At 37.4% G+C, this 15,905-nt stretch overlaps 1 protein-coding gene across 1 annotated transcript; it reads right to left on the reverse strand.

Moving 5' to 3' along the window:
• Positions 1-305: 305 nt before the first annotated feature.
• TMEM181 (transmembrane protein 181) lies at positions 306-15,032 on the reverse strand (the record flags this gene model as incomplete). Its single annotated transcript, XM_008943499.1, has 15 exons — positions 306-384; positions 1,312-1,378; positions 2,987-3,076; positions 4,194-4,276; positions 4,906-4,957; positions 5,060-5,162; positions 5,848-5,905; positions 6,979-7,070; positions 7,686-7,816; positions 8,572-8,671; positions 9,681-9,761; positions 11,680-11,799; positions 12,953-13,071; positions 13,667-13,757; positions 14,977-15,032. Coding segments are annotated over 15 exons (1,322 nt in total), but the record flags the coding sequence as incomplete, so codon positions are not given.
• Between the last annotated feature and the right edge of the window lie 873 nt (positions 15,033-15,905).

Raw genomic sequence — 15,905 nt, forward strand, 5'->3', positions numbered from 1 at the left:
AGTGATGCTTCTATCTGGAAACAGACTTAATGACTTTAGTTCATGGGCATCCTTCTATCAGGCATTTTATAGCACGTATAAAAATTTTGGTTTCTTAAGTTTTCACCGTGACTTCTTCAAGCATTCTCTTTTTTTTTTTTTTTTCAGTTTTAACTTTGTAAACAGGAACAGAAGCAGGATGTCCTTCCTGGGAGTCGGTGTTCAGATGACAGCAGACTGTAAGGAAGCCAAGGAAGTTGTCCATCTAGGAACACTTCAAAGTTGGTTTCATTCCAGTTGAACAAGTCTGTCTACATCAAAATCAATCAATCACTGTCCGACTCCTCTTTATACTTGGCTCTAATAGCTTGGCCATTCTGAAGTGGCATTTCTTCATAGTCACTCCTGTGAAACAGATGCTTGTTAAAACTTCTGAACATGGTGTTCATGTAGGAAGTGCAAAATAAACAGGAAAGCTCTAAACTACATTAAGGAACATCAAATTGTTCTTTAGGTAAGAAGTTGGTATCTGTTTTCCTTCCTTTTTGGAGATATGAAAAACAGATGTAACTTCTGTCCAGAGGATCATGCATAATAACAGTTATTTCAGTAACTACAAGTCACTTTTCACAAGGATTTGTATAGGAGCAAGCTAGTACTTGTCTAACTAGCCAAAGGCAAGCTAGCCCAGCTTAGCACAAACTTGTTCAGGTTACCACAGAATTAACCCTGTCCTCACTGTTCCAGCAACTTCAGTGCCTTTGGTAAGAGATGAAAACATCAAGAGCAGATAATGAGTTTCTTTAGTGTCTACCACAGAAGACAGCTGATGGGGATGGGGTTCAAGTGCTACTGTCATTCTTATATTACATAAACTCACACAAGTGCAGGAAGTTTTGCTAGACTTGATTATTCTTACTTCAGTAAGTGATGGACACTTTAGAAAAGCCACTCCCCTTCCCTGAGGCATTTACATATGAGCTGTCTCTTTGCTAACTCCACCTGCTCCTGCAGTCCTTCCCAGTTTAAAAGGAAGTCCTTGCCTTTCACTGCTCTTGCTGCCTTCACTCCATGACCTACCAGCATCATAATACTTTCTTACCTGTTTGTTTCAGTGTCATGGCAATCCCTTTTAGAAACCAAAAAAAGAATAAAAAAAAGTAACATGCATTCTCATAGCATTTCTGTTTCAGAATAAGGCTATGTTTCTATTCCTCAGGCAGAATACTTTCATTAACAACTTACTAATCCTTCACTTATTTAGTTAACATGGAAAAGAATGTTACAAAAGCAACACCAAAAGTAACAATCCATAGGTATTTTATCTCTTACCCATAAATCACATCATCATCTGAATCATTCAGCATAGAAAAAGCAGGATTGTCTTTCAACTGTGATTCTGGAAAATACAAGTAAGGTAAGGGTTAATTTTGCACATTAACTATAGAAATGTGGTTGTACTTCTAACTCAACACTGCAGCAACAGACTCAACAACTTCCAAGGCAGTCACAACTGCAATTCAACAAAACTATATCCAAACAGGAATTCTCTCCTTTAAACTCTTCACCCTTCAGCCACAACGTCATGGTATTCTTAAGAGTTAAGGAGACAGCGTAACTATCTCATCTTATTTTTAGATACTCTCCATGTTGTGTAAGTGGATTTCCTTCCTTGTGCAGTTTCCTATGTCATATTATTTCAACCTGCATATAAGAGTAATTAAGTCAAAGCTCATTATTAGTAATCCTTATTCAAGAGTTCATCTGTATTTGAAAAGCACAGCTGCTTTAACTTCGTGGTTATTTCTAAAGCTACAAGTAGTAGACCCAAGCTGTTATCTCTTGCACAGAACTCAGTGATTATCCAGTTATTTTTCATCTTTCTAATAGATGAACAAAGGACTTAGTACCTTCATGGTGAAGTGAAAGGAACCATACTTTCCATTGGTTTAAGGACTTCATGCTTGCATTATCTGTGCTGCTTAGTTGCAATTCATAATTATACACAAGTAAAATTCAATCTATTGTTTTTCCAAAAACATGTTTTTCCTGGCAGCTTTTTACTTTCTGCATTCTATAAACAAATGCTTCTTGCAATCCAGTAGCAAGTTTTTAACTTTATCCTCACCCAGCCGTGTCCCTTGTTTTTCTTGATGGAAATACAGCATTTTTCTCTAGCAGTTCCATTCATCTCAACTCTAAAAATTTTAAAGAAAGGACCAGCTCCACTATTTAGTGCCTTCTGCCTACATCCCTCCCAGCATGTGAGATGTGACTGGAGAGAGTGCTGGATTATCTCATCTGGGCTCCCTTTCCCATGAAAGGCTGGACCAGATGATGTTTCTAGCTACCTTCCAACCTGGGCTGTTCTGTGGTTCTGTATTTTAAACTCAATGCTTAAAGTAAAGAATGCACTTGGTACAAATCTTTATCTTACAAATCTTTATCTGTTAATGAGGGATAATGCTTTATAATCATGTGAGTCAGATTACACTCTCTATGCAGGGATGCAAATGCAGAAGTGCCACTGATTCAGTCCTCTGCATTTACACGGGCCCTGTGCAGTTCCCCAAAATTCCTCCCATGTTAGAGATCAGCTTCACTCCTACTTTTCTAACAGCTTGTTACCTATTTCAGAGTCCCGTGTGCCACCATGCCAATACATCAACCGTCATGAGAACAAAGTACAAACATTGTTGCTTCTTAAGGACTGTGAGTCAGTGCAAAAGTTAGTGCATTGTATGCAAACTTCATATTGACTGTAAGCCTGATCCAGCTGCATAAGAGTCCAAGCCTAGCTCATCAGTTGCATACACCTTATGTGTTCATTCATATTTCCAGTACGAATTTATCTGCTCAGGAGCAGTGCAGCTTCTGCTCATGTTAACTCAAAACAAACTGAAACAATATCAAGACAACCAAAATACCAAGACGTTACTCAATATCTGCGAACAGATATTGTGCCAGCTCTTGTCATCCAGGTTAGCAGGCAGTTGCTTACACTTACCATATAGTGCGTTCTTTGAGGGGGAATACACGAAGGCTAATGTGTAGAGGTAAAAGTTCAGTAAACCATAAAATGATAAGAATTCTGCTGGTAATAAGTGTCAAGGATATTGCTCAATATAGCTCCATACATATTAGCTTTGGAAACAAGACCCAAATCATACATGAGCTGTTTCAATGGAAAGAATGTTTACCTTACTGAAGTTCGAGAGCATGAATGGCTAGACAAAACTGCACATTTTAAATTTAATGACAACTAATGTACTCGAGCTATTTCAAGGCAAAGACAAAGCTTAAACTTTAACCCAAATAACATTTGCTGAGATAAGATCTACTCTGGAGTGGTGGAGTGCATGGTAAATTGAATAGTTCTGCCTTCAATGCTAAAAGAAAGCTGAGTAAGGGGAGCACTCAGGTGGGGATTTTTTTTGTTTGGTTTTTAATATATTTTTATTTTTCAGTAAGTTCTTCCTTGGCACAGCAATTGACAAGCAAGGAGAAAAGACTATCTGCAGACAGAACTCTGAAGATGGCTTCCTGCCATTGCTTTGGGAAAATACTAAAGGCTTTACATGTTGTTTCCTACTAGCTCTCACCACGTATCTAAGCTTATCAGTAACTGGAGCAGTTGCAATCACACAGGCACTTTCAGAAAGTAGAATCAACCAGGATCTCATGGTTCAGGTCCAGTTATACGGTTTCTAATCCTGTTGCCAACAGACATCAGAAATAGTCTCTCAAGTCACTGCTGTGACCTCTTCCACATGTAGACTTGGACCAATATACAAACACATTTTTGGTGACTTCTGAACTATTAACTTCTCAAAGAATTTGGTACACTCCATGCCAACTGAGAGGTAGGTGGCTGCAAACTGAATTCATGCAGCAAATACAACCAGATGATAACAATAACTTGTTAAGCTTACAGGAGTACACGCATATCTAGGCCTTCATTGCTTTTGGAGAGTATCAAATGCAGCTATAAGTTGTGTGATGTAAACAAATGAGACTGAAGTGGACTCAGCTCATACTCTTTACAAAATAGCCATTACAAAATGCAGACATGAAACCTCAATGGAAATGGACTGAACTTCAAAAGCCCACCTAGAAGTCAAAAGTCTCAGCCCTTAAGTATATAATTTTTAGCTATCTTCTGCATGAAAACTGATCAACATTCCTACTTGAGCAGTATCACAGCACAAGGATATAATTCTGGTAATGAGTTGACAGCTCAGCAACAAAGTTGTCCTGTAGAACTTGTGCTCCAAAGCGTAGGTACAGTATAACAATGCTGTGGAAAAAAGTAAAAGCATATAGGTGTGCTGTGCCTTTGAAATGCCAAATTTAAATAGTAGCTTAGTAGAAGAATATATGAGAAAATAATTATGATAACATGCTGGCCTTTTATTTTAAGACACATTTACTTTCATAGTTCTAAATCAAGGATTATTCTTTTGTGATTAAAAGCAGTCAACTGAGTAAAGCAGAATTCCCCCCACCGCCAATGTCGGTTTCCCTCAGATTTCATCCACTACAGACAATCCAAGAGTCAACAGTACTTTGAAATGACACTTTGGAGTGGAGGAGACAGATATTAACAATAATCTTCTGCTCTAAGTGAAGCTTACAACGCTCCAAAAGAAGTAAACAGTGCGCTGCAGACCACTCAGCAGTACAGAAAACATCTCTGCTTAGTGAACTTCCAGATCCTGCAGTGCATTGCTACAATGGCAATACAAAGTTAGCTCTAAAAGCCTCAAGAAGGGAAAAAAATAAAAGAAACAAATGCTTGCCATAACAATCGTATGTAAAGACATTCCTGAGTTTCACTGACAATTTTATTATCAACAGCATGTATTCAAAGCCCTGAAAAAAAGGTTATAAAAGTTACAGTACTAAATGTACTTTGAAAAGCCTTACCTAATGACAAGCACTACAAAGGTTAATGCAGTCAAGAATTTTAACCTGAGATCTGAAAAAGATTGAGAAAAGTTATTAGTGAATTTACACCTACATCTATGAGAAGTCTGAGATGGGGTCTGTCTGGGGAAGAATCAAAAGAAATGTTCCTTACCAACATAAGGCATGTTACGAAGTTCCGAGCAAGCCCTCACTATCAGGAACAAAAGGTAGAGAATATATGTGGCTGCCACCACAAGGAAGAAGATTTTCATACCCTGTAGGAAGAGTGTTGGTTTTTATTATTTAAAAGTCTGTTCCTTCTTCCCTCAGTAGGAATCATTATTTCCCAAAGCACAACGTAGAACGGTCCATTTATTCAGGGAAAGCAGGCTCAGGAAAGGAAGTACAAAACAAGGATGGTTATACATCAGGGTAGGCTTTTGGGAATGTAAAGAAAGGATGTTTAATAAAAGTCACTATTTTGTGAACTATTTTGTTCACTGTGTTCAGTGAGCTGAATCTCAATGATTTTCTAAAAACAGAGCTTCTAAGAACAATACAAGCACCCATATAAATCAGAGCATCTCTATAGCAAGAAAATCTGAACTTTACTAGGACAGAGTATCTTGGCAGAAGTAAAGATATACAAAACTGACTTAACAAGAGGCTTTAAAAATTTTCTTTCAATCCTAACAGTCATGAGTCCATGACTAAACTTGTGGTGTTGAGTCTCCAGATTTGCAAGATCAATTTACTCTTCTCACTGGGATGGAGCACAATATGGCCTATGCATGATCTAAAGCAAAATTAAACATGCCCTAGTCAGAGTAAGACCACCTGACCAGCATTTGCTGTTTTATAAATGGTGTCATAGATTTCAATAGAAGAACAAACCCCATCTCCTTGTGTTGCCTAACTCCACCTGATAATCCAATAGCAAGAAAACAATTTCTGACTTACCTGGAAATTACCTGTGTCAACCCTGTATTGATATGTAGGATCATGTACTTCATTAACTCTAGAAAAAATTCAAACCAAAAAAGCGGTGCTTACACCATTACAGAAGACAATGTCAAAAAGCTGTACTGACCAAGAAACCCACTAACAAAGAAAAGGCTTAAAGTTATTATACAGAGTTTAGAACTAAAGGTTTTGGCTGCATGAATTGGTGCAATGCCACTGATTCCAATGGAGTCATGACACTTTACAGTATATAATATTCTCTTTCTTCCCAAACCCAATTTTGTAGAAATATGGAGAATTTCAGTTGCAAGCACATCTAATCTCCCCTCTTATATTTTTAGAATATGTATAATCTTGTAAATTCATACAGGCCTTCAGGATTTAGTGGTTAAATTTTATCCTTGGCGATAAGAATTATACCTAAGAAGTTACTGTGTGTAAGCCCTTGATTCATAGCTATTCTGCTAATAAGGGAACAGCACTGCTTTCACAATGTACAAAGGCAGGGAGAAGCTTAGGAGGTATCTTCTTTCTGAGAAACAAAATAAGAAGCAAATACTTGAGACTAAAATGGTTTAGAAACTACAAATGTACCCAAACTGAGGAAGTTTTCTAGGCAGGGAGTAGAGACACCTTTACGTTAACACAACAAATATGAAAAGATAGAAACACCAGACCAAGCACTGAGAACTGTGTTTTGAGGAGAGATAGCATAGCTTAACTAAGCAGTGTCAATACCAACTGTGCAGGTTTAACAGTTAAGAAGGTTTGGTCAAATTGTGTAATAATTAGCTAGACAGAAACTGTGCTTTGAATACTAAAAGTTACTTGGGACATAGCTCTAGAGGGAGTACTGCAGGGAGCCATAACGCATTGACAAAGCACGGATTTCTAGATCTCACTCTGATTGATGAAATTACACACTACTAAATTGTCCATGTGGAATTCCATCTTTGTATCAGTCACAATTTGCAAAACAGAAAGATGTAAGAATTTGAACTTTATTCCTATATCACAATCAGAGCACTAAGAAGCAGATATCAGTAATTTTGTTTAAAAAAAAATTAAAATTCTCACTCTTGAATACTCTCAGCTTGTTACTTCTGCACTAAATTTTAAATCACTTACGTTTGCCATATTCCCAGTGTAACAGAGGCCAGCCACAACAATCCAACAATAAAGAATTTGGGCAGATAGAAAGTTAAGCACTTCCTCTCCCCCTGTTGAGAAAACAATTGTGGTGAAGGAGTGAACCCACATATAAAATTTTATTCATTCTTGACAGAATAAATTCACTATCATTTTTGTTTCATTCAACATGAGCTAGATTAAAAGACTCACCTTCAGTATTTTTAACCTGCACGCGTGTTTACAGAAGACCTAAAATTGTATCATCATTTGTGTTAATAATATACAGTAGATTTGGAGCATCCTATTTATAAGGTCCTACATATTTCGCTGATACATATAGGAATATGTATATATAAAATTCATATTTATCTTAGACAGTGTTTTAAAGTTGTTTAAAAAAGTCTGCCACCGTATACAACAACAAAACCCTTCCAAGCAAGAACAAAGCCTAATGGCACCATAATCTGAAGAGTTTCTTGCAAATAGAGTGGACTGTCCCAACTCTCTCATTTAGACATAGTAACCTCAAGACAATCTGCTTCACCAGAAATCATTTTAACCTCTAAGCTCCATGTGTCACATGGTACTTTAAGAATAAAATACGTGTCTCTGTTTAAAAAAAATTGGTTTCATTTTTGTCAGCTTTTGAGAGAACTGAAAAAACAAGCAAGTCTTCTCAGTAGAAGATAACGTTGCACCCTTACCTGCACTCTTATACCGTGGTAGACGCAAAGCCAGAACAACAACAATGCACACAGGAAGAGTGACTGGAACAGATCATCCAGCATTCCAGGAAACCAGCTGTTCACCAGAAAAGAAAGGGGGAAAAATGGATCTGTAACAAAATAAGAAAAAAAATAAAAATAAAAAGCTAAATGGGGGGGGAAAGCACAGTCTTTTCCATTATGCAAAGTAAAGCAGTATGTATCTGCAGAGGAACAATAACCCCTTGATTTTTTTTAATTACAACAGTAAATGAAATTCTCATTTGCTCTATCTTAATTTACAAAGAAAATGGTGCCTCCAGCAGCAATCCTCTGTGCTGTAGAAATAATCTGAAATGGTTCCCAACACTGCTAGATGATTTCAGGTTTTAGTAGACTTCCTACCAACCCACTGTTCTTGGTGATGACCTAAAAAATCATCGTAGAATGACTGAAATGCAAATATTCTTTTGGTACTGCTAAAGAGTGCTAGAATTTGATGTTGTTTATTGGACTAAAAGTAGCCTCCATTTTTAACTGAAGCGTGAGTACCTGAAAAATGAAGACGACTCCACAAACACACAAATTGTATTTACATGTTGCTCTGTGAAAGATTCAGCATGCTTGCAGCCACCTAGTCCTATCAGAGATTTAAACAAACACAGCTGACATTTGTGTGACTGAAAAGAATTAAATCCACCTGACCATAAGTCCCTTGAATTTGATACACTTTAAAAGGGTTGGGTTTTTTTAATAGGTTTTCTGAAGCATTATAAACAGCTGCTTCTAAGTTCAAGACCAAATTCCATTTTGCCTTCTCTCTCTTGCACGTGCTCTTTTTTCTTTTAATAAAGGAGATTTTCTAAAAATTGCGAGATACAAGTACCATTGTAAAGTAGCAGGAGGGGAAGGAGGATGGACATCCATTTCTGTTCAATACCCCAGTCTCTCATGGAGAATTTCCGCAGGGAATGTGCAAACAGACACTATAAAACAACAGCCACAAATATTTGTAAGAAAGGAATACAGCCTTAATTGTTTTACCAGAGTAAAGAGATAACACAGTGCATTGCAAAACCTACTTCACAAGCTCTTTGCCACTGAGAACATTATACAACAGGAGCTGCATCTCCTAGCTTCTACTTCTGTTTCAAGTTTGCTGGTTTACTCAAATGCAAATTACTTAATCTGTCAGGCAAACTAAGAAGGAAACCAGCTAGTCCTGCACAAATCAACAACGTGTGATAAAATGTTGCCTAATTACCGGTCATACACTAGCAACAACTTCCACTTAAACTCACTTTTTAAAAAAACCGATTCCATACCACATTCACTGTTACCCGCTAACTGACATCATCTGTGTGAGAAAACTGTATGCAAGTGTTCAGCCCTTTAGTACCCTTACCCTGAAAATTCTGCATTTTAGATTGTATGTGGTCCCACCCCTCCCCCCCAACACTTGTTTTCTAGAGGCCAAACCAGGTTGGAGGAGAGAGATAATCTAAATTGTAACAGAATCTAGGTTGTAAGTGACCTCTGGAGGTCATCTGGCCCATCCTCACACTCATGGCAGTGGTGACTTTCAAGTTAGATCAAGGTCATATACAATTGAGTTCTGCTCATTCTCAGAGATGGAGAGATCACACTCTGCACATCCTATTCCAATGTCTGAGCATACCTGCACCACACACACAAAAATTTTCTAGCCTCTAACAATAATTTCCTTAGTTTAAGCACAATTCTTCCAGTTTCAAATTAGAAAACAAAGTTTAGAAACAGTTTTTTCCATTTATCCTATTTTCTTAATGTCCCTTCAGTACCACTTGTAAAAACATAAAGCAGCAACTACGTAAGTATTTTCACAACATTTTTTACACCAGTTCAGTGATACCTCAACTCTGCTGCCCAGGGTTCAGTTACTACACACAGCATTGCAGAACAGCGTTACCAGCTGCCTACATAAAGTACTCCGGAAAAACTGAAACGAAATCTTACCGTGACCATAAAAGTAAGAACTACAAAGACAAATCGGAACCATATTTCCACTTGTGAAAAAGTTGGATTGTAGGTCTTCCACTACAAGAAAACAGAGGAAAAATAGCCCAATGAACAATGTTTTGACTAGGTACGCACGACATCAATAACTAGCGCTTTCTGCAGATACTGAAAAGTTCTCTGGCTTTCCAAAATGTAAAGGTATATCTGAATCCCACCATGTCACGACAAAGACAAATTCATGCCCACAGTACTAGCTAATGAAATGGTAACCAAAGCAGCCTAATATCCTTGCTTCTCTTCTACCCTACCACTTTGTAATGTACTCAGTGTGCGGTCACATAAGCACTTCTGAGGATGAAAAGGGTACCCTTCATTGATTTCAATTACCACTTCATTCCAAGTTTGAATGCAAATAATTGAGTAAATCCAGTATGTTCTTCTTTATTACCAAGGTCAGATGCATAAATTGATTATGAAGAGGTTGGTAAGGTACAGGCATCCTTCCTGTAATAGGTTTGTTTTCATAAAACTTAGTCTCTTTTTTCAGAAGTGGAAAAAAGAAAATGAGGTAGGGGAAGAATAAATATGCTAACCAGAAATAAAGAACTTTTTTAATAGGTTAAGGAAGAAAAGCTTCTTCTTTTAATCTATTTATTAAAAGGGTACAAGTTTTAAACATAATATGTCAATTTGAATAAACTCTGCTCAGTTGACAATTTATCTCACACCTGGCATTCTACTCTTTTTGAAGCCATTTTTGAAATGTAAACTCCCGGGTACAACATATGCTCTGCCCAACTGAACAAGAAGCTTCACCTTTCAATGTGTGAAATCTGCCAACCCGTATCTTGTCTTTTTAAATCATAAGAATGAAAATTGTATGTAGAGAATCCCATCGTACAAAAGGCCATCTGTGATTCAATTGAGATCATCACTTAGTTCCTGTGGGAAAGCAGGACTTTGGGTTTGGGATTTTTGGTTTTGTGCACAAGTCTGCCTTAAAGCCTGCAAAGTGAGATAATAAACTGTGCAACTAGAAATGCTCCAACGCTTTGTCCTGTTTGAAGTCTGGAACTAAGCAAAGGGTTTCGGAGTTTGTTTGTGGTTTGGTTTTTTTTTTTCCCCCGTTAGAGCTTATTTTTAAGGATGTGCTTTATGCACTGGAATATTACAAATACTAACATTCAAGAAGCGCATTTAGTATATAAAAATAATTTCTGCTTTACCGTAAGATTTTTGTTTGCTACTTGCTCCAACATACCAAATGCTGCATAGAGGTAGAATATATCATAGTATCCTGTATTATAAATTTGGTTTAGTTCCATTTTCTCCCAATGCAAATGTTTCTAAATATCTTTCTGGAGCCAGTCAGCACACACTAATGATGCATGTGTTCTATAAGTGATCTTTAGCACCATGAACTAGGCCAGTTATTTCACTAGGGATTATTTTAGTGAATTATTTTATCAGCCTGCTTATTTTAGCTGAATAAACATTTTTCTCTTCTTCATAAGCACAGTAAAAAAAAAAAAATAAAAATTTTTCTTTGAGTTTCTTACAACTTTCTAGCCCACGCTTTTGTAAAGTCTGGAAAAATATTGCTAATTCAGATATACTTCCTGGAAAGGCTAAAAAAGATGCTATGCTTTAGAGAGGCAACATCTCCATAAGCAAACGCATAAAACTGGAAATTCTAGTCTAGCTTGCCTACTGTTAAAAATAACTCTCAGGAGTTAGACTAAATTTATCTGTTGCAGAAAACAGCATTAGCAGCTCTGAAAGAAAAATCTTCCCATAGAGTGTTAAAATAATTAGAGTAGACCCTTACTTACAGCAAATGCTATAATAGTTCTCGCATGAGTAGTGACAGAAAAATGAATTATGAGGCATCTTTACCTTCAAAAATGAGCTAACTTTTTAATTACAGTTAAAGCAGAGTTCTACAGCATTAATAATAAAAGACATTTCTTTTACTAGTACAAAACTTCTTACTTACTGTGAAAGTAATATTCTGGATGGTGTACCTTAACTTCTTTAGATCTTCAAAGCCAACAAATACGTTGTACTGAGTGTAGTTCAGGTAGCCAAGGTGAACAACAATGATTTCACTGCACTTCTGTGAACACATACAGTGAGGAATAGTGTGTAAAAGTCTTAATTTTATTCTAGAATATGCATTGTTAGTATACATTGGAGAGTTTCTTTCTAAATGGCCAGATATTGATGACATTTATTATAGAATCACAGAATCATTTAGGTTGGAAAAGACCTTTAAGATCATCAAGTCCAACCATTAACCCAGAACAGCCAAGTCAAATCTTCATCAGTCAGAATAAGACTCAGCAAGACCCAGAGATAAAGAATTTCTTTGAAAGATATCAGATGAAGCAGAAGACACTGATAAAGTCAGTCAGCAGGATCAAAGGCAGAATAGATAAACAAGGCTAGTTTTTCACTTAAGCTGCTGGAAGCAACTCCTTGCAGCACCAGGAAGGATCTAAACACTCAATCCGTCAAGCTCATCAGTTGGGAGATGGGGCTATCTTGCACTAACTCATTTCTGAAAGCTAACAGGAGGAAAGAGAAAAACATACTGCTCTCATCTGTGTGTAATTAAATCTAATGGAACACTGCTTATTAATTTTTGCAGATTTCATACATGTGTGTATATATCAAAAGCAAACATATTTACTCTATATGCTTATCACAAAGAACTGCAGCTATGCCCTTCCTAAGGGACTTGCATCTGGAGAAGCTAGCTTCGATGTCTCTAAGCTTAAAAATTTCAGTGCAAATTATTCTAGAAACTCAACACCTTAAACATTCCTTTACAGGTGGCAAGAAATTTGTATTTTTCAGAACACAGATGGCAGTGTGTTCAACCAGACTCTCTGCCTGGTGTTGGGAGAATTCTTCTCTCCTCTGGAGCCCTATATCTTCTACTACGATATCCTTTTCTTCAGTACTGCTAAATCTGTTTAGGTGGCTAAGCAGGACACACTGCTTTGATGACAAGAGAGCTACTCTGACAAGAAAAAGGTGTCTTAAGGGGCAATAGACACAACCCATAGAAGTAAACAAAGAATGAGGGATAGGCAGGTATCTTGGTCAGCACTACTGGTTAGATTTCAATTATACATAAAACTAGAGTATTTCCTGAGACATGCTTAACAGATGCATTCTTCTCATTTGCAATGCAATGTAGCAATCACATGAACAGATTTAAAGAAAATGTAGTGCATCAGAGGTTTGTTTAAGCAAGCCCATACTTGTGCACAACTAAGTAGTCTTGTCCGGTTGTGAACTTGGTTATTAACATATGGCGTGCTTCCATCCTTCACCACCCCAAGTACTCTCACTGTCATAGTAACATTCTTTTTGAAGGATACTGTAATTAAAAGAGAAAACATTAAGCTATTGCTACATGCAGAAATGAAATCTCAAATAAGAGTTCCAAATATATTTGAAAACAGATATGATATCCAAGGATTACTCAAAGTTGTTCAGTTATACTGTACTGGAGCAGTGGTCTAGTATATGAACAAAAAAGCCACAAAACTTTTTACTTACATCCTTAGGCAGTAAGTCGCAAATACCCTGTACTTAATCTTGACAGGTTAACCATTACTAATACAATATTTCTCAAAAACTTAACAGGGAAATTTTACAGAAAAATTAGTATCATTATAATCCACACACCTAATTCCCCCCAAAATGAAGGAAGATAGACACAGATTCTCTAGGTACTAATGCTTTCACAGAAATAACCATTTATCCCATACACCTGTTGCTTACAGTTCTCAAGAACAGTGCTGCCCATGTCTTTACTGAGGGCAAGGGGTAGATGGGGAGAAAATGTATAGAGGAAAAAAACCACCAACCACAGCCAGAAAGCAAGAGGACCATGTATGTGACAGGTGAAATTAAAGACACAATACACAGGTTGCTACAGCAGTTCCCTGAGAATTAGGCAAGATTCTCACCATCATGCTGCTCCAGCTCAACGACGCAGGTCAGCCACAGCTGCTGGTTGTAAGTAGACAGTGGTGGTGAGCTTAAATTAAATGGCTTCAGCTGTAAAAAATCCCAAAAGGTTAGCACCAGCCATTATTCCGTTACATGACAGAGCTGTAGTTGCAATGATGAAAGGCACGTTAATTATGTTTGTGAGAATATTTTTGGGAATAGATTTAATATGTGCTACTCTGTGGTCAGCATGATAAGCAGCTCAAATGTAAGTATTCCAGAAAAGCAGCTTGAACAGCACACGTATTTGCACAGCGCTGAAGTAACAAAAGGTACCACTACTTAGAGCACATAAAAGCAGCAGCAATAAAACAAAAAGTTCAGATATGAAAACCAAAATCCTGGGACGTAGCCTGAAACTCATAAGTACCTTCTAGCACTTTACATCAAAAGTCAGATGGATAACCTCTCATCTGCTACACAGTTTTAAACCTGTTTATCTATAATTATGAAAGGAAAACTATTTTCCACTAGATTTTCTAAAAATCCAGCTTTCACTTCAAAAGCATGGAAGATACCATTAACAGAAAAAAAACTACATGCAGGAAAGACTTATTTAATATAAAAATATGCTTTAAAAAAAAAAAAGCCACTCATAATACAGTACCAGTCCAAACATATACATGTGACTAATAGACCAAAACCCCCACACACTTTTTAGCACCTTCACAAAAGTTAGATATTAGATTGACAGCAAAGAGGTGGACAGAAATAAAAATGAAAGAACTGAGAACCAGTATGAAAGCTTTCATGAAAATTAATGTGAAAGTTCACGTTTAGGAGGCCAGATCCTATGTCTTGGTCATGTAATAGTGAACAATTAAGAAAAAGAAAGATTCCTTCTCAGCTGATAGAAAGGAAGATCACAAGAGGGATATCATTAGTTGCCACTGAGAGCATTGTCTTTCAATTTATGTTCTTATCTTCTGTTTCTGGACTCACTATAAGAATCTCCAGCATGAACTCACCAGAGAATCCTAGCAACACTCAAGTGTTATTTTATCAGTAATTACTGTGTAGAAACATCACAGAAATCTCTACCTTACCTGCTCATAAAAGTAAGAAACTAGAGGCTGCTGCTGAGTCACTCATGGAGTAACAGAGTGGTAGTATAATATTGCATGTTCAACTTCAAACTGGAAAGCACCATGTGGGCAAGTTTTCCAGTAAAAATTTAAAATAACTGGGGACAAGGAGGGGAATGTCTAACACTACTGACGTCAAATAAAGCCATTTGTGTTATCCAACAATATTTATTAACTCTTACCTTTAGGCTGTTATTTAAGTCCGTTCTTGCTACAGAAGTTTCAATTACATTAGGACCTACGCAATATATGAAGAAGAAAGAGAACAACATTAAAGTATGAGTATTACCGATAAGCAATTACATAAATACAGGATTTAAAAAGACTGTTCAAAATACCTCCCTGTAAAGCAGGTGAATAGTATCCCACTTTTTAGATGCTTAAGCTGAAGGCTAAATGACTGACGACATTTCAGTATCATTAATAAACTTGGACTGAACGCCCTTTTAAGCCTCTCTGCCACAGTATTTCTAGGCATGATTAAACAGGAAGTTATAAATCAAGAACTCCATGTCAGAAACCCTGCTTGTGTACTCTAAACTACTACAACAAACCACACAGTATTTTTCCCAAGTGAAGCTGTACACTGCACTCATGAAAGTCCTCAGCAAAAGCCAGCTAAGCACTAGTAACACTGTTGCTACAGAAACTTGAAGCTCAATAAGGGCTGAAAAAACTAGCTGCATAAACCAGTGTATTTAATTACACTGCAAAGTTTCTGTAGGCAAACGAGTACCATTACCTGACTTCACAGAGCAGTGTCCATAATGCACTGTGCTCCAGGCTCAGGCATCAGGGCAAACACATTCCATTGTACCTGAGTGCATGATGCCAATGCCTTTCTGTGTACATGCAGTGTACCTCCTTTTACAATCACAGTAACAGCACCTGCTGGCCACTGCTAAATTTTCATCACATTGGTCTGACCCAAGACACAGACACGTTTGGTTAGGAACATGTTGTGGTTTGAGGCTCGGAATGGGACTGTGACCTTCCAGCAACTGGGAGGACCCTGGGTGGGGGTGAACCATTGTATTCCCTCCCCTTCCCACACACACTCTGATAAGAGGCAAGAAGGGGGTTCTAATTTCACTCCTGCCTTGGAGCTCGG

The sequence above is a fragment of the Merops nubicus genome, unplaced genomic scaffold (genome assembly GCF_000691845.1).
Source record: "Merops nubicus isolate BGI_N331 unplaced genomic scaffold, ASM69184v1 scaffold19927, whole genome shotgun sequence".
NCBI classification, from domain to species: Eukaryota; Metazoa; Chordata; class Aves; order Coraciiformes; family Meropidae; genus Merops; species Merops nubicus.